The sequence below is a fragment of the Arachis stenosperma genome, chromosome 10, assembly GCF_014773155.1.
Source record: "Arachis stenosperma cultivar V10309 chromosome 10, arast.V10309.gnm1.PFL2, whole genome shotgun sequence".
NCBI lineage: Eukaryota > Viridiplantae > Streptophyta > Magnoliopsida > Fabales > Fabaceae > Arachis > Arachis stenosperma.
In genome coordinates, this window is record NC_080386.1 from 4023801 (window position 1) to 4044560 (window position 20760).

Sequence of the window (20760 nt, forward strand, 5' to 3'; positions counted from 1 at the left end):
CTTCTTAAAAGTTATTCTACACACGTATATAGTCGGAAGATAAATTTTATTTGATTCATCAATTAAAAAATTTGAAAAGATATAAACTTTCTCCTCCATAAGTTCATTCTCAAATATTTGTATCAAATCATTTTTGATTGGATAATAAATTTTATCATACTGTAAAATAAATTTTATTTATATTCTAAAATAATAAATTAAAATTTAACATTCAAGTCGAAAAAAAAACCAACATAATACAAAAAAATAAAATAAATTTATATACATATGATAAATGAAATTATTAAAACATTTATAATAACTCTTAAAATATTAAAAATAATTAAGTAAAGTCACGTTATTCAAGAATTAAGAAATGCGAAATTCTTGCTCAAGTCCTGTCGTTGTCATGGAAAAATTTCTCTTTCTATCCTCGTCTGCATGAGAAAAAAAATTAATCTTCAAGTCCCGTCGTTGTCATCGAAGAGTTTTATTTATTTGATTGAGGAGAGGATAATTAACTTTTGAATTACGGAAAAGTATAGATAATTAATAATTTTTTTGAATAATGTATAAATAATATGAATTAATAAAAATAAAAGAGTAAATTTAATTAATAATATTAAATTAGAATATAGTGTATTTTTATTTGATTAGTGGTTGTTTAAGATAATTTTTTAAATTATAGCTCAAATAGCTTAGATGGGGGATCGAGGTTAAAAAAAAAAATTAGCTTTTGAATTATGAAAAACGCTGACTCTTGGTTCAAAAGTCAACACATATATGATGTAAAGGAATATATAAAACAGGCAAATGAATGCCGGTCAGCTTGTTCTGCTTCCTTGATGAACAATTCCATCAAGAAATTAACGAATTCGTCAACAGCATTAGCTTCTTCTATACTATCCTCCAAACGATCAGGAAAACAATCACACACTGGTCTAACGGTCTTAACTTCCCGCAAACATGAGAGTCTTCTTCACTCACCTTAACTGCCTCATCATCATTCTTATTAGCTTCTTCTTCATCACTTCATCAACCTCTTTCGATGCTTTAACCGGAACACAAATCCTCACAACCAACCAAACCTTGTTGTCAGAAAACCAAACCTTCGTTCTAGGCTTCTTCAGAGATTCCAACACCAACTATTACCTCGGAATATGGTACAACAACATCATTCCTCAAACAATAGTTTGGGTTGCAAACAGAGACAACCCTGTTGACAACTCTACCGGCTATCTCAAGATCGGAGACAACGGAAACTTTGTCCTCCTCAATTCATCCGGGAACCCCGCATGGTCCTCCAACCAAACCAGCGCCAAGAATCCTGTTCTCCAGCTCCTCGATACCGGTAACCTTGTTCTCAAAGATTCAGAGCAGAGCAATAACTACCTATGGCAGAGCTTCGATTACCCAACAGATACTTTGCTACCTGGGATGAAATTGGGTTGGAACTTCGACACAGGAGTTGAGAAGCACTTAACATCGTGGAAGGTAACAGGTGAAGACCCTTCTTCCGGTGACTACACTTACAAGCTAGATTACCGCGGTTTACCTGAGATTTTTCTCAGGAGAAAGCAGACTATCATATACCGAACTGGTCCTTGGAATGGTGAGAGATTCAGCGGGGTTCCAACGATGAACGCCGATACTCATTCCATTGTGTTCAGCTTCTCCGATGACGCGCACGGCGTGTTCTACTATTTCTCCATCGGGAACGCTTCTTTGTTATCGAGGCTAACGGTGACCTCAGATTCAGACGGAGAACTTCAACGGTGGACGTGGACAGAGAGCAGCGAATCTTGGAACGAGTTCTGGTACGCACCGGCGGATCAATGCGACCATTACAGGGAGTGTGGTCCGTACGGAGTGTGTGACAGTAATGCATCACCGGTTTGCACATGTATGAAAGGGTTCAGCCCTAAGAACCCTCAGGCTTGGAATCTGAGAGATGGATCTGGCGGGTGTGTGAGGAACACGGGTTTGAATTGTTCGACTGACAAGTTCTTGCATCTTGAGAACATGAAGCTGCCGGAGACAAGCAGCGTGTTTATGAATAAGAGTATGACACTTGATGAATGTGAGAGTTTGTGTAAGAGGAATTGTTCATGCACTGCATATGCAAACATCGATATCAGAAATGGAGGAAGTGGCTGTGTCATGTGGCTTGGCCAACTCTTCGACATGAGAGTCAACGGTATGGATGGCCAAGATCTCTATGTCAGATTGGCAGCTGCTGATATAGGTACTGTCTGGTTGATTTAGTGGTTGCACATTTTGCTAGGATGATGATATTGCAGGTTCCTTAATTGATTAAGTAGTTCTTTCTGATGAATTTAGTGACACACAGGATCTACTAGCTCCAACAAGAATCATAGAGCAGTTCTGGCTATTGGCATCACACTTGGTGCACTTGTTTTAGTTTTGGGATTGGTTGCTATTCGTTACTTAAGGAAGAAGAGACGACAAAGTTCTAGAGGTAATGTATAATAAACTTCCCCATATGTCTCTTTATATAGTATGGTACTGTAGTGTATATGGTTTTTGTGCTGCATAAATAAATAATTTACCTTGCTTATTATCAATAGTCGCTATTCCAGGTTTTGTCCACAGAAGTTATGATTGGTTAATGAATGAGATTGTGTCTTTTAGGTGACGAAAGGAACATGGATGATCTGAAATTGCCAATGTTTGATTTTGATACCCTATCGATGGCTACAAATAATTTCTCTCAAGATAATAAACTTGGAGAAGGAGGCTTCGGTAGTGTTTATAAGGTAAGTTGTTTTAATACTTTAAACACAGCACAACTATCATAACATACTTATATATACTAACAGATTGTGCCTATGACAATATCAGGGTAGATTGATTGAAGGTCAAGAAATTGCTGTAAAAAGGTTATCAGAAAATTCTGGACAAGGAATTAATGAATTTAAAAATGAAATCAAATTAATTGCCAAACTCCAACATCGAAATCTAGTCCGATTACTTGGTTGCTGCATTGAGAAGAATGAGAAGATGGTGGTCTATGAATATATGGAAAATAGGGGACTTGATTCCATTTTGTTTGGTGAGCATTGTTTCTCTCAATATCTTGTATGTTTATGCATTAATTTATTTAATTATCATATATACTTACTTTGCTTGTTAAACTTAATTAGTCTATACGTATTAATAATAACTGATGTTACAGACAAATCAAAAAATCTCTTGCTTAATTGGGAGAGGCGCTATAATATTATATATGGAATAGCTAGAGGACTTCTTTATTTGCATCAAGATTCAAGATTTCGAATTATTCATAGAGATCTCAAGATAAGCAATATATTATTAGATATTGAAATGAATCCAAAGATATCAGACTTTGGAATGGCTAGAGTTTTTGACAAAGATCAAATACAAGAAAAAACAGCAAGAGTTGTTGGAACATAGTGAGTATACTATGATAATTTTTTTGAACTTTTTTCTTAAATTCGATATGATGTCTTCAATTTTAACTTAGGCACTTTTTTATTTTGTAGTGGTTATATGTCTCCTGAATATATTATGGATGGAAACTTTTCAATAAAATCTGATGTTTATAGCTTTGGAGTCATGGTATTGGAAATTATAACTGGAAAAAGAAATAGATTTTCCAGTGATAACGACAAATTGAATCTTCTGGAAAATGTAAGTGAAAAAATTTCTTCCTTTATTTGAGTACTTCTTATTAAACAAAAATAAACATTCTAGCTCATATATTCCAATTATTAGTTTATTACATTGTATGTTCTTGTAGGTTTGGAGACGTTGGCATGAAGGAACTATATTGACATTGGTTGATTCATCCATTGGCAATTCATATACAGAATCAGAAGTTTTAAGATGCATACATGTTGGTCTCTTATGTGTTCAAGAATGTGCAGAAGATAGACCAACAATGTCTTCAGTGATTTTAATGTTGAGTAGTGAAGCTGCATTAATGCCATGTCCAAAAAATCCTGGATTTTTTCTAAGAAGGAATCATGCAGAAACATCTTCAAGAAATCAAGATAAAACAGAGAGTGTAAATCAAGTTAGTGTTACATTACTAAATGCTAGGTAGTAAAAGAAATTTAAATTCATACAATATATTTTTGTATTCTTAAAAGAATGATTTTTTTAAATTCCTTTTTGTCTTTTTTATAATTGTGGCTGCTTCTAAATCTACTTTGATATTATTTTGATGTAATATACATGAAATGAATTCATTGATAGGAAAAAGAAAATTGAATATTCTCTTTAGTTCAAATTATATGCATGTCATCCACACATTTTAACAAATATTTATTGCAAGCTTCCTTTATTTTTTTTTTCACTGCAATATAGTTGTGTGATTGTGTTTATTGTCTAACAGTTGCAGAGTTTATGAATTAAATAGAAACTAATATTTATTTCATCAAAAATTATATAAATACTATATTCTTTTAAAATGTTACATTTAAAGGCCTCAGAGTATAAGGAGGCAACCTAGTAACTATGAACATTCAAGCAAATTTTATAGCTTTGCTTTTTTCTTGTTTGGTCTTTGTCATGAACTAAAATGAGTCATGACCGGCGCTCAAAAAAATAATTATATAGCAAGCCTAATATATTTAAATATAAATTAAATAAAAAAGTTATAAATATTTTACAAATTTTAAAATAAATAATTATATATTTTTAACAAAAATTAAAATAACAGAAAGTTTAGAACCAGCACGTTTATTAAAATCTTGTTAGCACTTAAGCCATCAAAAGAAAAGTAATCTCACACCATTAAAACAACCCATAATGGCTAATTGATGGTTACAAATTACAAAATTTGCTGGCTCTTTAGCACTCCTCTTAAAATAATTAAGAACGGTTAGATCTTGCTTATGACATATGAAGCATATTCATCTAGAAACTCGACAAAGAATAGATATTCATTGCAGATCGTTATTCTTAAATAGAATGTCTCACATAGTCAAGCATTTGTTTTTGAAAAACATATTTAAAAAAAATGGAGTGAATTTTGCAACTCAATGACTAGACAATACATCCATAATCGACATGAGACTATATAAACATTATTATCAAAGTAATTTTAATTAGAAAATAATAATTAATAATAATAAGTGAATCAATAAGAGAGTCCTCATACAGAAATCAAATCAAAAGTCCACACATGGGTGACTCCATCTCTATAGGTAATTCTTTTTTTTATGTATCCTAGTAGAATAACAGATCTAATGTGTGACCTATTCATTAGGCTAGCAACATCCCGTTTGCTAGCTGAAGTCTGAGTTAGATGCATATAAGTTAAGTCATAACCACCGTTAACTACGGTTTTCTAATACGACCCTCCCAAACCAATTCAAAATATATAATTTCAAATACAACAAATCTTTTATCTTTCAAATGTATAAGATATTGACTCAAATGAAATAATACTTTCTCATTAAAAATCTTTTCCAATTATACTTTTTCAATAAAAAAAAATTTAAACATATTTCACAATTTTTTAAATAAGTGAGTACCAACAAATACTTCAATAATTCAAAAATATATATTCGAATAAAACCAAATATTCTAAAATAATATAAAGTTTCATCATATATATATATATATATTCTCATATAAAATTTGTAAAGTATGAGCTTTATAAAAATAATTATTCAACTATAATAAATTAATTATTCTAATCAAATCAAAATTTTTCAATAATAATAATTTTGTAAATATATTTAAAAACTCCGAATGGCATAAACCAAAAAGTTAAACGGTTATAAATATAAAATCTCCTCACAATAAGATCTCAAAAGACCAAATCCTGAGTATGGAATTAAAAAGTGAAGATAGTTGGTAGAATGAAAAGAGCACAAATTTTAAACCGGAACAATAACAACAATAATTGTCACTGTAGCAACATTAACAACAGCCGTAGTAGTAACAACATGGGACGACCACGATAACAATAGCAGCCAATCCAACATTTTACTATGGTTTAAAATTGAGCAAAGACAGAAAAAAACATCAAATAGGATAGGACAAAGTCAATAGTATAATTTTACGTATTTTATCCAGACAATTCCTTGTATTTTCCTTCTGTTTCACCTCAGGTTTTATGTATTGGGCCTTTATGGGTATTAAGGCCCAATACCCAAAAATATTTCGGACCACATATAACATATTAGTAAAAAAAAAGCATATTAGTTAAAATTTAGAGTTAGTTAAATGGCCACTTTCAATATAATTGACCTGATGAACTCTGAAACTCTTAAAATACATATATCTTTATCCAAAAAAAATTATAGAAAAAATTTTAAATGTACCAAAAACATTCAATTATTTTAACTAGTTAAAACAATTAAAACACTGGTGTTCTCACTTGAAACTCTTCCAAAATTATAAGCTGTCACCAATGTACTTCATGTGATCATCTCTTAGGAAAACGAAGAAATAGGGATACAATGTTCTAATGTTTCTTAGGTTTCTGTCTCCAGTCTCCACCTATTAATGTTACTAGAAGTCTAGATTATAGATAGTGCAGAGAGAGTTGAAACTTCAAAAACATAGGAGCGTAGAATGTGATATCGAGACTTAAACATTCTATCATTGCCTTTGCTTTAAGAGTTAGGTAAAAAGCAATTGCAAAGTGTCAACATCATCCACCACTCTTATTGACCATGTTTCTTCTTGCTGTCACTCTCAGTGGGCATGTGATGTTACAATATTGTAATATTTCCTCATTCACAGTGATTAATTACTGATTAGATTATGATTAGAAAGCTGTAATGCCTCCAATAAGGTGGTTTTGTCTTAGTGGTCAGAAATTTCATACCATGTTCCTTATTTCCTACTTCTCCATTTAGCTTCAATGTCTTTAATTCATTCTTCACAAATATTTAATATGCTCATTTTATATAGAATATTACAGTGATTTTATTAATTATATAGTATTCAATAAAAATATGAATTCTATTAAACTTTAATATAATAGTTAGAAATTGACAAATTAGCACAATAATTCACATAAAATAAATAAATATAATATAACTCTCTAGTATTATTAAAGTCACAGTTATCCCACCAATAAAACATAGTTTTCTTAAGGCTGATGACCTAAAGTTGACAATAGATGAAAAGTTTACATATAATTGACTTCTAACATTATTTCACCAAGTTGTTAATTTCAGTTACCTATTCATTTGCTGAAGTTTACTGAAAAGATCACTATGCTCATTGTCTAACCACATTTATAAACAGTTAAATAAAGAGTTATTATTTGAAAAAAAAAAAAAACGTTATTGTTCGTTGGTGTGGGATCTCGGGTGCTCGACGGGTCGGGTGGTGATGGAAGGGTAAGTGGGTGAGACCCCGGGCGGACCTGGATCGGATGTTGAGCTGTGCGCGGAGAGTTGACGGAGCCGGGTGTGAAGGAGGCAAAAAGGGGGTGGCCATCTGCAAGGACACTCCGACGATTAAGTTAGTGTCTGTACGAAGCGATAGCCAAATTAGGTAAGACGTGACGTACCTTGGGGGAGAGTTGTCCTCTCACCTTATATACTGTGCTGGGCGGGCCCATGAATGATCTAGTCCACTGGCCAAGAAGCTCCTATGAGCTGTCTTAGTCCACGTGGAAGGGGCAGGTCGTTCCGGACTTCAAGTCGGGGCTTCGGGTGCTGCCCCGAGGATACCAACCCGACTGGCCGTACAAAGGGTAAGTCGGGCGTGCTCCGGATTGAGTGTTAGGAACCGACCCGTCGGACTCTTCCTGTGGTGAGGGGCGGTTTGGACCTGGATCAGGGGTGGTGTCCCGACCCAACAGCTAGTTGGGCTAGACTCTTAAAGGTCCGTAACAGTTATCAAATCAAATTCCCACACCTAGTATTTCAGTCAGTGTTGATCAGATAAATTTTCAGTTTCAACAAATATAGTCCCACTGAAATAAGAGAAACAAAATAGTATATGTTGTATATTTCAATATTTCATGAGTGAATTGTCAAAGGAAAAACAAGGGGTCCCTAAGTTACACCTACTCCAAATTGCACAATTTTGGCTTAATTTATTATGTCAATTAAATAAACATCGTCATCAAACTTTGGATTTTGGGAACAACAAACATAACAGCTAGCATGCATTTTATCTTTTTAATTAAACTTCTAAAGTAGTATTATGAAGAACTATCAGTAGTAAAACTCAATGGAGAGAAGAAGAACAAGAAGAACACACTTGAGCCTTTCATTTTCATTTCTTGTCACTTTTTGCTACTTCTTCATAGCCATTTTTGCAACATTTTTGGAAGCATATGATACCTTAAGTCCACCACAAACCATCACTGGCAACAAAACACTAGTCTCACCTTCCCAGAAATTTGAACTAGGTTTCTTCAATCTTGGTAGCAACTCCACTCGCAGATATCTTGGGATATGGTACAAAAATGTTCCTAAGAAAACTGTTATTTGGGTTGCAAATAGAGACAATCCACTTGCTCATGATTTTAGTGATGATGGATCCTTAACATTCAGCAATGATGGGAAACTCATAGTTCACAGCCACAAAGGAAGTGTTATATGGTCTTCAAATTCTTCTAGACCTGCAAGAAATCCAGTGGCACAGCTTCTAGACACTGGAAATCTTGTTCTTAAAGATATTGATGGAAGAAGCTCTGAGGAATATATATGGCAGAGTTTTGATTATCCATGTGACACATTGGTGCCAGGGATGAGACTTGGTTGGAGATTCAAAACCGGCTTGAACCGGCATTTGAGTTCTTGGAAGAGCAATGATGATCCTTCTAATGGAGACTACACCTACAGTGTTGACCCTCGTGGAATTCCTCAGCTTTTTCTAAACAAGAGGAACAAGAAAATCTTCAGAAGTGGACCATGGTATGGGCAACAGTTCAAAGGTGATCCAGTTCTCAGTTCAAACCCGGTTTTCAAAGCAGTATTTGTTTTTGATTCTGATGAAGTTTCTTACTCATATGAGGCTAAGGACAACATGATCTCGAGGTTCGTGCTTACGCCATCCGGTTCCATTCGCCATTTCTCTTGGAATGATCACAAGTCAAGCTGGGTTTCTGAGTTCTCAGTCCAAGGGGACCATTGTGATGATTATGCCCTTTGTGGTGCTTATGGAAGTTGCAGCATTGTTAAGAGCTCTTCCCCTAGTTGCAAGTGTTTGAAGGGTTTTGAGCCAAGAAAATCTCAAGATTGGTCAAGTGGATGTGAGAGGGAGGATTCAAAAGGTTGCAAAAGTGGAGGAGACTCATTTGAGAAGCTTACAGGGTTGAAACTACCAGATTCTGCAGAGTTTCATGCAAACTATAGCATTAGCATTAATCACTGTGAGGCAGAATGCTTGAAGAATTGTTCTTGTGTAGCTTATGCTAAATTAGATGTGAATGCAAGTGGCAAAGGATGTGTTACTTGGTTTGGAGATTTGTTTGATATTAGAGAGGCTCCTGTGTATGGTCAAGATCTCTATGTCAGAGTTTCAGCTTCACAACTAGGTATATTAACTCCCTTCTTTCTCAATAAATCAGTTAACTCATGAATCATGATTTTCTTTTCTTTTCTTTCTTTCTTAATATGTGTTTATTTGTGATATTAGATTCAAATGCTGGTAGAAACAAAAAGAAGATATTCATACTGCTTCCTGTGGCAGTATCCTTAACTTCAACAATTGTTGTTTTAGCTTTGTGCTTCATAATTAAGACATGGCAAAGAAATGGAGGTATACATAAGATCTCTTGTAATACCTTTTATAGTTGTTTGTTTTCATTATTTTAATCAGTAATAGAAATTAATAATTGGCTTGTTGGTGGTGTTAGCAGTTGAAAAAGAGGACCTTCAATTTAATGATGGAAGAGGTAGTAGGAGTGAGAGGAATGAATATGAACTCCCATTATTTGAGATTGCCATCATTGAAGCTGCAACTATGAATTTCTCTGTTTACAACAAGATTGGAGAAGGTGGATTTGGTCTTGTATACAAGGTAAATTACTAGTACTACTACCACCACTGATCTTTGCCTTCAATTATGAAGGATTTTATTTTTTCAAACAATGCATTATATGAGTTGGAACTTTCAGGGTGAACTTCCATCAGGACAAGAAATAGCAGTGAAGAAACTCTTGGAAAGTTCTGGACAAGGTCTGCAGGAGTTCAAGAATGAGGTGATTTTGATCTCTCAACTTCAGCACCGAAATCTTGTAAAGCTTCTTGGTTGCTGCATTCATGGAGAAGACAAGATGTTGGTCTATGAATACATGCCAAACAAAAGCTTGGACTCATTATTATTTGGTTAGTTTCTCAATTACTCTGCAATCATACTTATATATAGAGAGGCACAAACATTATTTGACATAATAAAATACCTTGTAATTTATGGAACATTCTGTGACAGATGAAACCAAGCGTCCTGTCCTCAATTGGCAGAAGAGGCTAGACATTATCATTGGTATCGCGAGAGGGCTTCTATACCTTCATAGAGATTCAAGGCTAAGAATAGTCCATAGAGACCTAAAAGCAAGTAATGTTCTTTTAGACATTAACATGAATCCAAAGATTTCTGACTTTGGAATGGCTAGAATGTTTGGTGGAGATCAAACTGAAGCAATGACCAAGAGAGTGGTTGGAACCTAGTATGCACAAAGACTAGTGACTTAATCTTCACATTTTTTCCCCCTCTTGAACTTGATCACGAAAATAGTTTATATATCTTTTTCAACTATTGCAGCGGTTATATGTCGCCGGAGTATGCAATAGACGGTCAATTCTCTTTTAAATCAGATGTCTTTAGCTTTGGTGTTTTACTGTTGGAAATATTGAGCGGCAAGAGAAACAAAGGATTCTTGCACCCAGATCACAAACTCAATCTTTTAGGCCATGTGAGTATGAAAGTGAACATATATGAACTTATATCTATTTGGTTCTGTTCCTTAATATCTATGTATTTCAAAACAAAACCTGACTAATGTGGTAGGCATGGAAGCTCTGGAATGAAGGTAAAGCATTAGAGCTGATGGATGGTTTACTTGAGAATGAGTTTCCTAGCTCTGAAGCTCTAAGGTGTATACAAGTGGGACTCTCATGCGTTCAACACCGCCCAGAAGACAGGCCAACGATGTCACTAGTTCTTGTGATGTTGGATAGTGAGAGTGCTGTGCTGCCACAACCTGGAAGACCAGGATTATATTCAGAGAGATTTTTTTCAGAGACAGATTCAACTTCACTTGCTAGACTCAACTCTAGTTCCAATCACATCAATGTCACCTTGGTAGAGGGTCGTTAAGAATTTCCCTCAACATTCATATGAATCTGCATGCAAGAAATTGTGTTTTCTTATTCCAAATTAAATGATGAGAATCATGCTTAGCCTCTTTTTATTCTATGCACATTCTGGAAGAGTAGTTACAACTTACAGCAATAAGAAAAAAGACTATTAACTAAAATCTTATTTTAATCTATCATATAATATCTTGAATCTCCATTTTAGTGAATGTAAATAGATTTTTTTTTCATGGTATCCCTCAACTCACAAAAATAAAGATTAATCCGTCGCAGATTAGAGTTTTTATTTAACCATTATTTCATGCACAAATTGATATTTGAACTCCTAATACTTATTTAAGTAAACTAATAAATTAAATACTGGAGCAACTTGTAAATATAATTTAAAAACTCTAAAGTCTAAACTGGGACTTTTTTTTTATTTGGTGAAAAAAATTTGGGTTGACCACATACAGCAGCTCGGTGGGCCACTGGGCCTATTACAAGTCAGGGCTTAGAATTTGGGCTTAAATTGAGTAATATAATATGCCCAAGGTTTTAGTACTAAGAATTAACCAAGAAAATCACAAAAAAAAAGAAAAAAAATCACATTATATATCAGAAAACCAAAAGAAAATAATATCTTGTGACAAAATTAATATTAAGATGAAAGTCAACGGAGTCGGTAACTATGAGCTATATGATTATGAAGTGACCTGCAAGGCTGCAAGCACCTTCATCACTCAAATCAAAAGCCATTATATAGCAGACTAATTGAATAAATTAGGTACACAATGTTGGAATTTGGATTTGTACATAAATATATTAATTAATTCTTCTATTATTAGTGAAAGTTTATGTTGAAATGCCATCCTCGTTGGCGATTGAGACCCAAGGGCCCTATTTTCAGATAGAGATCAGAAGAACAGAGATACTGCTGTGACGCTTCCATAACACAAAAACATCTTAATTACAAATAGGGTATGTAGCATCAAAGTACAGAAGATAAATGAAACTTTCAGGGTAATAAAAGGTCAAGTAACTTGCATGTATTTTCCATTTTCCTAAAGCACTCATCACAATTATAATGATTGTACCAAGCTAACATAATGAACTTTCTTCTGAAGAATTTGACCAATTCTCTAACTAAATAAAAATATACAAGATATTATTATGCATGTTATTATATTTTTATACACAAGATAATAAAAAGGAAAAATTATGGTATAAACAGAGTCCAAGGGGTGAACACGTGGCACTTTGGCCTTCTCATGAATCACGTTGCCGTCTTTTGTGACAAATACAAACAAAGCAAAACCCCACATTATTGAATATTTCCTTGTACGTAGTACGTGGTGTGCTGATTAATTAAGCTAGCATAGGGGTGTTTGAGGCAGAGATTTGAGGGCCATTCTCATCCATTCATTGATCAAAACACAAATGCACACTCTTTCCGTCGCAACAGTTTGAAAAGTCCATCATTTTCTTGCACATACAGCTGACAGCTGTCACTCAATGATTGTACGGATGCATCTTGTGTTTCTTCCTTCCCTTTTGTTTCTTTTCTAGGAGGGTCCGCTGAGGCTGAGTTCCTTTCCCCCCTTCTCACCAATAATTATTATTGCTTCAACATAATGTTCATCCAACACTTTTCTACTTGTATTAATCGAGAATAGGAGAACTTTGAACAAGTTGGTCATGTGTGAACATCATTGTTATTATGGTTTATACTTTATAATCATGAGGGTAGCTAAACAAATTAACAAAGTGCTCAGACCTTGCCTCCTACTCCTATCCTTCGCATGAATTGGTAAAATAATAAAAATGCTATTCATACATCAAAATTAACTACTAAAATCAAACATCAATATATTTGTGTATAAATACATATATAATTTAATTTATTTTTAATACATATTTATATTCTGTTCCGTTAAAGGATATTTCTTTCGAATTATAGCTAGGAAATACGCTTCCTTAGCAGACCTCTTCTAACTCAGAAGGTGATCCTCGGAACTTGGACGATCTTGACGTGGAACCTGCAAAAGAGACGCCAACGCATCAAGTCTAATTTTCACCTTTTGAGTTAGAAAAAATTTGCTAAATAAGCGCGTTTCCGAACTATAATTTAAAAGAAATATCTTTTAATGAAACATATTCTAATATATATTTTATAATAATAACTAATTTTAATATACCCATAACATAAATATTGAGTCGTTGTTAAACGGAGACCCGTCAAGTCTAATTTTCACCCTTTTAAAACTGAGACAATACAAGCATGCATGACTCTGTTCAATGCACCAAAAAACTACTCTAACAAATCTCTACAGTGTTAATAGTAGATGGATAATTGGATATGTAGGTCCTAAGCACTTCTTAATTAGAGTTTCAACTTCTAATGATCTTTGTGCATGAAAAAAGTTTTGTTATAGACTTCAACCATTTGAAAACATCAAATTAAAGGGTAAAGAAATTAAACTGTAAAGCGCTGTTATTATAATTTAGTTCCCAAATATTTTAAAATATTAATTTAGTTCTTAAAATTGTATTTTGTATTAGTATTTAATCGATCAATTCTTAATTAATCAATATTCTTTTGTTAATAAGTTACTATTAACTGAAATGTCATGTAACATTAACCTATAACGTATCGTGCATTTGCTAATATTATGTCATTGGTTAACATTACTTAAATATTTTTTTTTGTTAACATTATTTAGTGTGTTCATCTATAATAGATGAGAATGAAAGGGAAAAAAAATCTGTTAATACTTAATATAGAATGGCTTATTAAATACAATTTTATAAATTACATGACAAAATAGAAGCTAATTTATTACTCTAGCATAAATTGATTGTTTTTTTATGTTTCACTACTCTGTTCAAATTACCAATGACAAATTAATCTAAACAAAATATAGCTATCTATTTTTTGTATAAATACTAAAATTTACTTTTTAAATTTAATTTATTTTCTATCTTCTTTAGAAATAGATAGAGAGATAGAAATTTATCGAATGAACCGCACTCCTTCGTATACGTCAGGAGTCTATTGATGGAAAGGGGCTAGAAAAAGTTTGAACACAATTCTTACAGTGATGAATATAAGCGCAATTATCTTCCCTTAAAATAAAATTTTTGAACCATTCTTTTCTTTTAGAGTTTTCTTGATTCAATTCGCTTCACATTATCTGGATTTAAAGAATTAATCTAAAAATCGAAATAAAATTAAGATATCATATTTTGGTAGTAGAATTATAACAATTGAGATATTGGATAAAAAAAATAAAAACGAATCTTCTTACATAACTTGCATTTATGTGATTGAATTTCCAAATGTTTGAGATATAAATCTCTTTTAATTTTGGTTTTGGTAGAGTCATCTCCAACAAATTAAAGCATGGTGATAGACACAAGAAGATTGATGAGAAAAAAGTATGAATATGAATGAGGCAAAAATGAAATTTAAAAACTCTTTTGTTAATTAGCCTTAGCTTTGGAAGTAGGGTAGAAGATGAAACAAGAATGGATCAAATCCATGAAACTAAATTAAATTGGGTTGGTTTAGAAATGAACTCATTAATCCACTTAAGTAAGTGTTATGAGGTTCGAATATCGCCTTGTACATACAACAATTTATTGGCCAACGACAAACTTTTAAATAAAACTTGAATTTGCCACGTATTAGTCATTTGTTGTACCGAATTTGAAAATACAGTGAGAAAAAAAAAACAGTGGCTGAAAAACATATACACTGCACTTATCATCATGATGATGTTCAATCATATAATAGACAGTCCCGTGCATATAACAATCAAGATCACAAATTGTAACAAGAAACAAAAAATTGACATGAGATTGGAGATGACAAACTTGGTAGGCACTTGGATGCTGGGAAGACATTCATGTGTCATTTTCAAGATTAACACACATTCGTTCTCAACGATAATATTAACGCCATGCTTTCTTATTTGATACCTGATGCAATCATACATTATTAGTAGAAACATACTTTCCAACATTTTTTTTAGAGGGGGCGGGGGGGTCGGCTTCATTTTTTCCGCATCAAATAAAATCCTTTTGTCCTCTCTCTAGACATGTTGCCTTAGAATAATGGCATCTCTAATATATACCATATTCCTTTTCTATTCTTATATTTTATTTTGCTCCCCTAATATTATCCAGTTGTCTTTTTGAGCGTTGGTAATTAAAAATTATTAAATAATTTAATAAATTTTATTATATTATTATTTAACAATTTTTAATATCAACTATAAATGATAATAACTGCTTATTATTCATATATATTTAATTAAATATGAATACATATACCCCTTATCTATATACTTTATTATTATATGATGATGCCGGATTAATTGTTTAAAGTTGCGATTACTTGTGAACGTAGATGAAGTTTGGTAGTGTTGTTGTCAACAAGGTAAAAGTTAGTGAAAACAAACATTACTCTATCTCCATATCTCTTTCGTCTTTCCCTCTCATTTTCTGCCAAAGTAACCGACACAGAAGATCAAAGCATTTAGAACAAAGGCAATAGCTTCACCGTAGTTTTCAGTCTTGACTCTTGACTCTCACCTTTATATCTACAGTTCTACTGTTCGTTTCAGACATAATTGACACTGTAATATTCTTTTAAGATAAATATTTTTATTGTAAAAACTCAGATCTAGTCGATTTCAATTAATAGTTGAAAGTTGTTAAATGAAAATTGAGTCAAATCAGTCAAATTATCTAACGGTTCTCAATTATTAACTTCACGTGAAGTCGACTGCACGTAAATTTTCATCTATTTTTATAGATAAATATAGTAATATATGACTTGATATTTATATTATTCTCTCTCCAAAAAATAAAAATAGGGTTATCATTAATATTAATATTTAATTATTTTTACTAATACAGTACCAACAAAATTTGGACAAGAAATATATCCAATATACAAAGATTAATGTAAAATAAACTCTCACCTCACAACAACTCATAAAATATTATTGTACGTCCAAAAATGCCCATAGACTTTTTGTTTTGATAATGCTATTGAATGGTTGAAATTGTGAACGAACACTCTACCATTAAAATTTGTTTATTGGATTTATAACTACGTTTTCATAGAGGTAGGCCTGCGAAAATTTGTAGTTAATTATTAACATCGTGCTTTCCTTTGTCACATCCTTTCATAATTTACAATTGAATGTCGTAATTGACACAAAGTAAATTAAGATACATCTAATTTTGAAGTTATTACAAATAATAAATACCTGATTTTTAAATGAAAATAAAAGTCCCTCTAAAGATGAGCTGATATAATTTTAGGTAATTTACTTATATAAATCATTTGAAAAACAAAATTACCTGATTGTCTTAAAAATAATTCCAATATAAATTTGTTCTCCATTTATTATGTAAATTCTAGATTTTGTAAATAATTTATATTTATTCATAAAATACATACAAAACCAACAATTTAATATAACAACACCACCATAGTAAATCGTTGACTTTGCATGCGTTTCTTTCATTTTTCTTTTCGAAAATAGAGGGAAAATAATGGGGTTTATGCCCACTAACATTGTTGTATTATCAATATAATATAATAACGATATATAGATAAATGTCTCTACAAAATATTTAAATATGTTTTACCATAACAAAATATCGAATTTTAATTTAATTTAGTTTAATTTTTACATTCACCTAATAAATAAATATTGAAAATGCTAATTAACATAAACTTAAAAAAATTACAAAAATTAAATACCACATTGCTGGCATCAAAAGGAAATGAGTGTAAATGAATTTTTATTCCAATTTTGTTATCAATTATAATTGAGTTTAACTTTCTATTTAATATATTAGCAGTGAGATTTCAAACCAAAAGAATAATTAAACTCACTAGAGTTCAGGGGTATGCAAATTCAAACTGAAATCATAAATTTTTTTATATTTATTCGTATCTGATATAAAATTTACCGTTACGATTTTACCCACAAATCTATCAGATTTAATTTATTTTCATATAAATAGGATGGATAGTAAATTTGAAAAATATTAAAAATTATTAAAATTTATTATTTTTTATTATTATTTTTAGTTATCAATATATTTTTTTAGTTCAATAACTTAATAAGATACTTTAGCTTATACTTTTAAATATTAATGATGGTTAATTAATGATCAAAAATAATAAATTTTTATAACCCTTTAGCATTTTTTTTATTAGATATGTTTCTATTGATCTGATATGCATATCCAAATAAAAAATAAAAAAATTATAATATATTTAGTTGTTTAATTTCTATTATTATTCTTATATGTTTCGTTGTTTTATTTCTATTATTTAAAAATATTATTTAATAATATTTTAAAAGTAAATAAATGTAAAAGAATCAAATTTTTTTAATTTTTGAATTTTTTAAGAATATTTTTGAATTTTTTATATCACTAACATCTATTATCTAATTTGACCTAGTCCACAAATTTGTGAATTGAATTCAAACTTAAAAAATATAAATATTCTATCTGATCCCATATTGTTAATATAAAAAACTTTGTCTATATCAAATCCAATTTAATTTGCTTACACTCCTAAAACTCACGATCAATGTGTGAAAATAGAACTTCTCTTGCATTTTGCCATTTTTTATATTAAACAAGAGTTTTACTAACAACTAGTTTCAGTTATATGACAAAATAAAATTCAGATATAGAATTAGAATATCAATCTGTTTAACTAATAATAAAATTCTGTTTCCCAAAAAACAATAAATTCCAAAACAAATACAAATAAACGAGATACCTAAGACAAGTATTGTGACACTTAAAATTTTGAAAATAAAACAATACAAGTAATTTATTATTTGAATAATGTAGACTTTGATATGTAATGACGAATGCTGAGAATAAAATTCAGAACTCAAAGAAAATGACATTTAAAAGGAAGAAAAGAATGAAGAAGTGGGTCACTCGGGGAGGGTATAAATGTATTTTTGAGAGGGCCGAGAGCCCCCAGAAGAGGAATCAGAATCGCGATTTCAATATTTTGTTGTAATAAATAATAAAAAATTTCCAAAAGCGTAGCAGTGGCAAAGGAAGGAAGGGGAATAACAATTAGCATAGTAAAGGAAAAGAAAGCAGAGGAAAGGAAAGCAGAGCAGCCTCCTCCTCCAAAGCAAAAACCCCCATAAACCCCTCACTCACTCTCTTGTTTCCGCCATTCATCACTGTCAGAAAGAAAGAAAGAGAGAGAGGAGAGTAAGGGAATGGCGGCTCAGCTACCAGAACACTTCAAGTGTCCGATTTCACTCGAAATAATGTCCGACCCAGTCATACTCTCCTCCGGCCACACATTCGACCGCTCCTCCATACAGCGCTGGCTCGATGCAGGCCACCGCACCTGCCCAATTACCAAACTGCCCCTCCCCGATCATGCCTCCCTCATCCCCAACCACGCCCTCCGCAGCCTCATTTCCAACTTTACCCCTCTCACTCCAACTCCAATTCCCAATCCCTCACCTCCCCACCCCCAACCCGAAACCCTAATCTCTTCCCTCACCTCCTCCGCTTCCTCTTCTTCCTCCAAGCTTGACTCGCTCCACCAACTCACTCGACTCGCCAAGCGCGACTCGCTCTTCCGCCGCCGTCTCACCGACTCGGGAATCGTCCCGCCGCTACTCTCCTGCGTCGACTCCCACGACCACGATTCCCTCCGCGAGAACGCTCTCTCTTTGCTTCTCATTCTCAGCCTCGACGACCACAACAAGGTTGGACTCGTCGCCGAGGGAGTCGTTGCCCGCCTCGTCGCCGTCATCTCCGGAACGGCTGCCGGAAATCCATCCCCGGACTGCCGCGCGCTCGCAGCCACCACACTCACAAGCCTGGCCGTCGTGGAGGTCAACAAGGCCACAATCGGCGCGTACCCTCACGCGATCGAGTCACTCGTGGCACTCGTAAGGGACGGAAAGGGGAGAGAGAAGAAGGAAGCCGCGACGGCGCTCTATGCTCTCTGCTCCTTCCCGGACAACCGGCGGAGGGCGGTGGAGTGCGGCGCGGTGCCTGTTCTTCTCCGGAGCGTGGATTGCGGCTTGGAGAGGGCCGTTGAGGTTGTTGGAGTTCTTGCAAAGTGTAAGGAAGGGAGGGAACAGATGGAGAGGTTCCATGGATGCGTTCAGATTCTGAGTCGGGTTCTGAGGAATGGAAGCTCAAGAGGGGTTCAGTATGCTCTCTTGGCTCTTAACTCGTTGTGTTGTGGCAGTGAAGTTGCTTCTATGGAAGCCATCAGAGAAGGCCTTTTGGAAACATGTCTTGGCTTTCTGGAAGATGATAACGAGAAAGTGAGAAGGAATGCTTCCGCTTTGCTTCAGAATCTGCGTGGCAACAATAGGATCAGCTGATCAATGTGGATTTGGGAATTAAAAAGAAAAACAAAATGTCAGTTTTGATCAGAAATTTAAGTTAAGGAGATTTGTTGTCCTCTATGGAGGTGAGTTTGGGTTTCTTCTTCTCTCTTTTTTATTTTTCTGTTTTTTTTTTTTGAAGGAAAAAAGATTCTATATTGTTGGGTACTTGCCTCCTGTACAAAATCAAGATCAATTTTTTTTTTTAGAAAAATGTCATAGGGTTCTTTTGTATGTTGTGTACATTGAAATAATGAAAGAAAAAAAAAAGGTGGGAGAGGCTAGCTCTCCTCTTGTTACTTAGATTTTATAGGGAGAAAGTTTATAATTTGGTCCTTTGATAGTTGAAATGTAATGTGGAACTGTTTTGGAAATTTCTCTTGGGGTTCAGCTAACTCTGCTATACTGGGTTGACAATTTGATTTTGTGCACTTGTTTTGGCTACATTTTATCATCCTGTTATGTTAACTCTGTTACTCTGTAAAATTAAATGAAAAGGATGAAATTGGATGCCCCCTTTTTCCTGCCAAAATTTGAATAATTGAATATTTTGAGCGGTTTTATACAGAATTCTGTAATTTAAAATGCCTATATATTCTGTTATGCTGATAAAAGCTACCAAAATGAAATTTTGTTCTTTCTATATCGTTCATCCTCTGGACTAGTCTTTGACTCTTGTATGATTTGGAGCCGCACATGCGGGAGTTGTTTTGCACTGAAGTTAGATGGGATAGTGAATTTTAGATCAAACTTTTATCAACTCTCTTTCTGCTTAATTGGTTCTGTCTCAACTGTCTAACTTTAAATTTCTATCAAAATCTTCGTTTTTTTTTTAATTCAAGCTATTTAATGCATAGGATTTTGTAGACAACTAGACATGCATCTAAACTTCTGGGCTTGGCCTTTGGTGTCTCTTTTTAATCTTAGGGTTATGACTTTTTGGTTGTTATCTGTTTGACTCTCTGCTTTCGATATGGGGTGGGGATGGACGAATGGTTTGGTCTGTGAAGCAATTCCCTACTTTTTCTGAAATGATCACAGGATATGTAATTACAAATTTTGGGGTACAGCAGTACATCACCCTGCATTACGTGAGTAGTAGTTTA

General features: G+C 33.3%; 3 protein-coding genes across 4 annotated transcripts; all 3 read left to right on the forward strand.

The window, feature by feature from the left end:
* Positions 1–833: 833 nt before the first annotated feature.
* Positions 834–4148, forward strand: LOC130955943 (receptor-like serine/threonine-protein kinase SD1-8). Of its 2 annotated transcripts, none has more exons than XM_057882957.1 (7): positions 834–2224; positions 2330–2458; positions 2632–2756; positions 2842–3052; positions 3176–3413; positions 3504–3651; positions 3761–4148. In XM_057882957.1, exons 1-7 carry the CDS (start codon positions 946–948, stop codon positions 4064–4066), a joined length of 2436 nt encoding a protein of 811 aa, XP_057738940.1. In that variant the 5' UTR covers positions 834–945; the 3' UTR covers positions 4067–4148. The 2 variants fall into 2 exon arrangements, with proteins under 2 accessions (XP_057738940.1, XP_057738941.1); XM_057882958.1 differs by having other exon boundaries at positions 3736–3864.
* A 3957-nt stretch (positions 4149–8105) lies between these two features.
* Positions 8106–11479, forward strand: LOC130955938 (G-type lectin S-receptor-like serine/threonine-protein kinase At4g27290). The gene is made up of 7 exons (XM_057882952.1): positions 8106–9478; positions 9580–9702; positions 9803–9963; positions 10061–10271; positions 10375–10612; positions 10708–10858; positions 10954–11479. The coding sequence occupies exons 1-7, from the start codon at positions 8167–8169 to the stop codon at positions 11260–11262; spliced, it is 2505 nt and encodes an 834-aa protein (XP_057738935.1). The 5' UTR covers positions 8106–8166; the 3' UTR covers positions 11263–11479.
* A 6782-nt stretch (positions 11480–18261) lies between these two features.
* Positions 18262–20073, forward strand: LOC130956558 (U-box domain-containing protein 8). Its single transcript, XM_057883605.1, has one exon. The coding sequence runs from the start codon at positions 18521–18523 to the stop codon at positions 19649–19651; it is 1131 nt and encodes a 376-aa protein (XP_057739588.1). The 5' UTR covers positions 18262–18520; the 3' UTR covers positions 19652–20073.
* The last annotated feature ends 687 nt before the right edge of the window (positions 20074–20760 follow it).

Bases quoted from the DNA above. Each gene is read 5' to 3' on its own strand.
- LOC130955938 (XM_057882952.1), top strand. From the start codon at position 8,167: ATGGAGAGAAGAAGAACAAGAAGAACACACTTGAGCCTTTCATTTTCA. The intron at 9,479-9,579 runs GTATATTAACTC...TTGTGATATTAG, and splicing joins AGTTTCAGCTTCACAACTAG to ATTCAAATGCTGGTAGAAAC. The intron at 10,272-10,374 runs GTTAGTTTCTCA...ATTCTGTGACAG, and splicing joins CTTGGACTCATTATTATTTG to ATGAAACCAAGCGTCCTGTC.
- LOC130956558 (XM_057883605.1), top strand. From the start codon at position 18,521: ATGGCGGCTCAGCTACCAGAACACTTCAAGTGTCCGATTTCACTCGAA.
- LOC130955943 (XM_057882957.1), top strand. From the start codon at position 946: ATGAGAGTCTTCTTCACTCACCTTAACTGCCTCATCATCATTCTTATT. The intron at 2,757-2,841 runs GTAAGTTGTTTT...TGACAATATCAG, and splicing joins GCTTCGGTAGTGTTTATAAG to GGTAGATTGATTGAAGGTCA. The intron at 3,414-3,503 runs GTGAGTATACTA...TTTATTTTGTAG, and splicing joins GCAAGAGTTGTTGGAACATA to TGGTTATATGTCTCCTGAAT.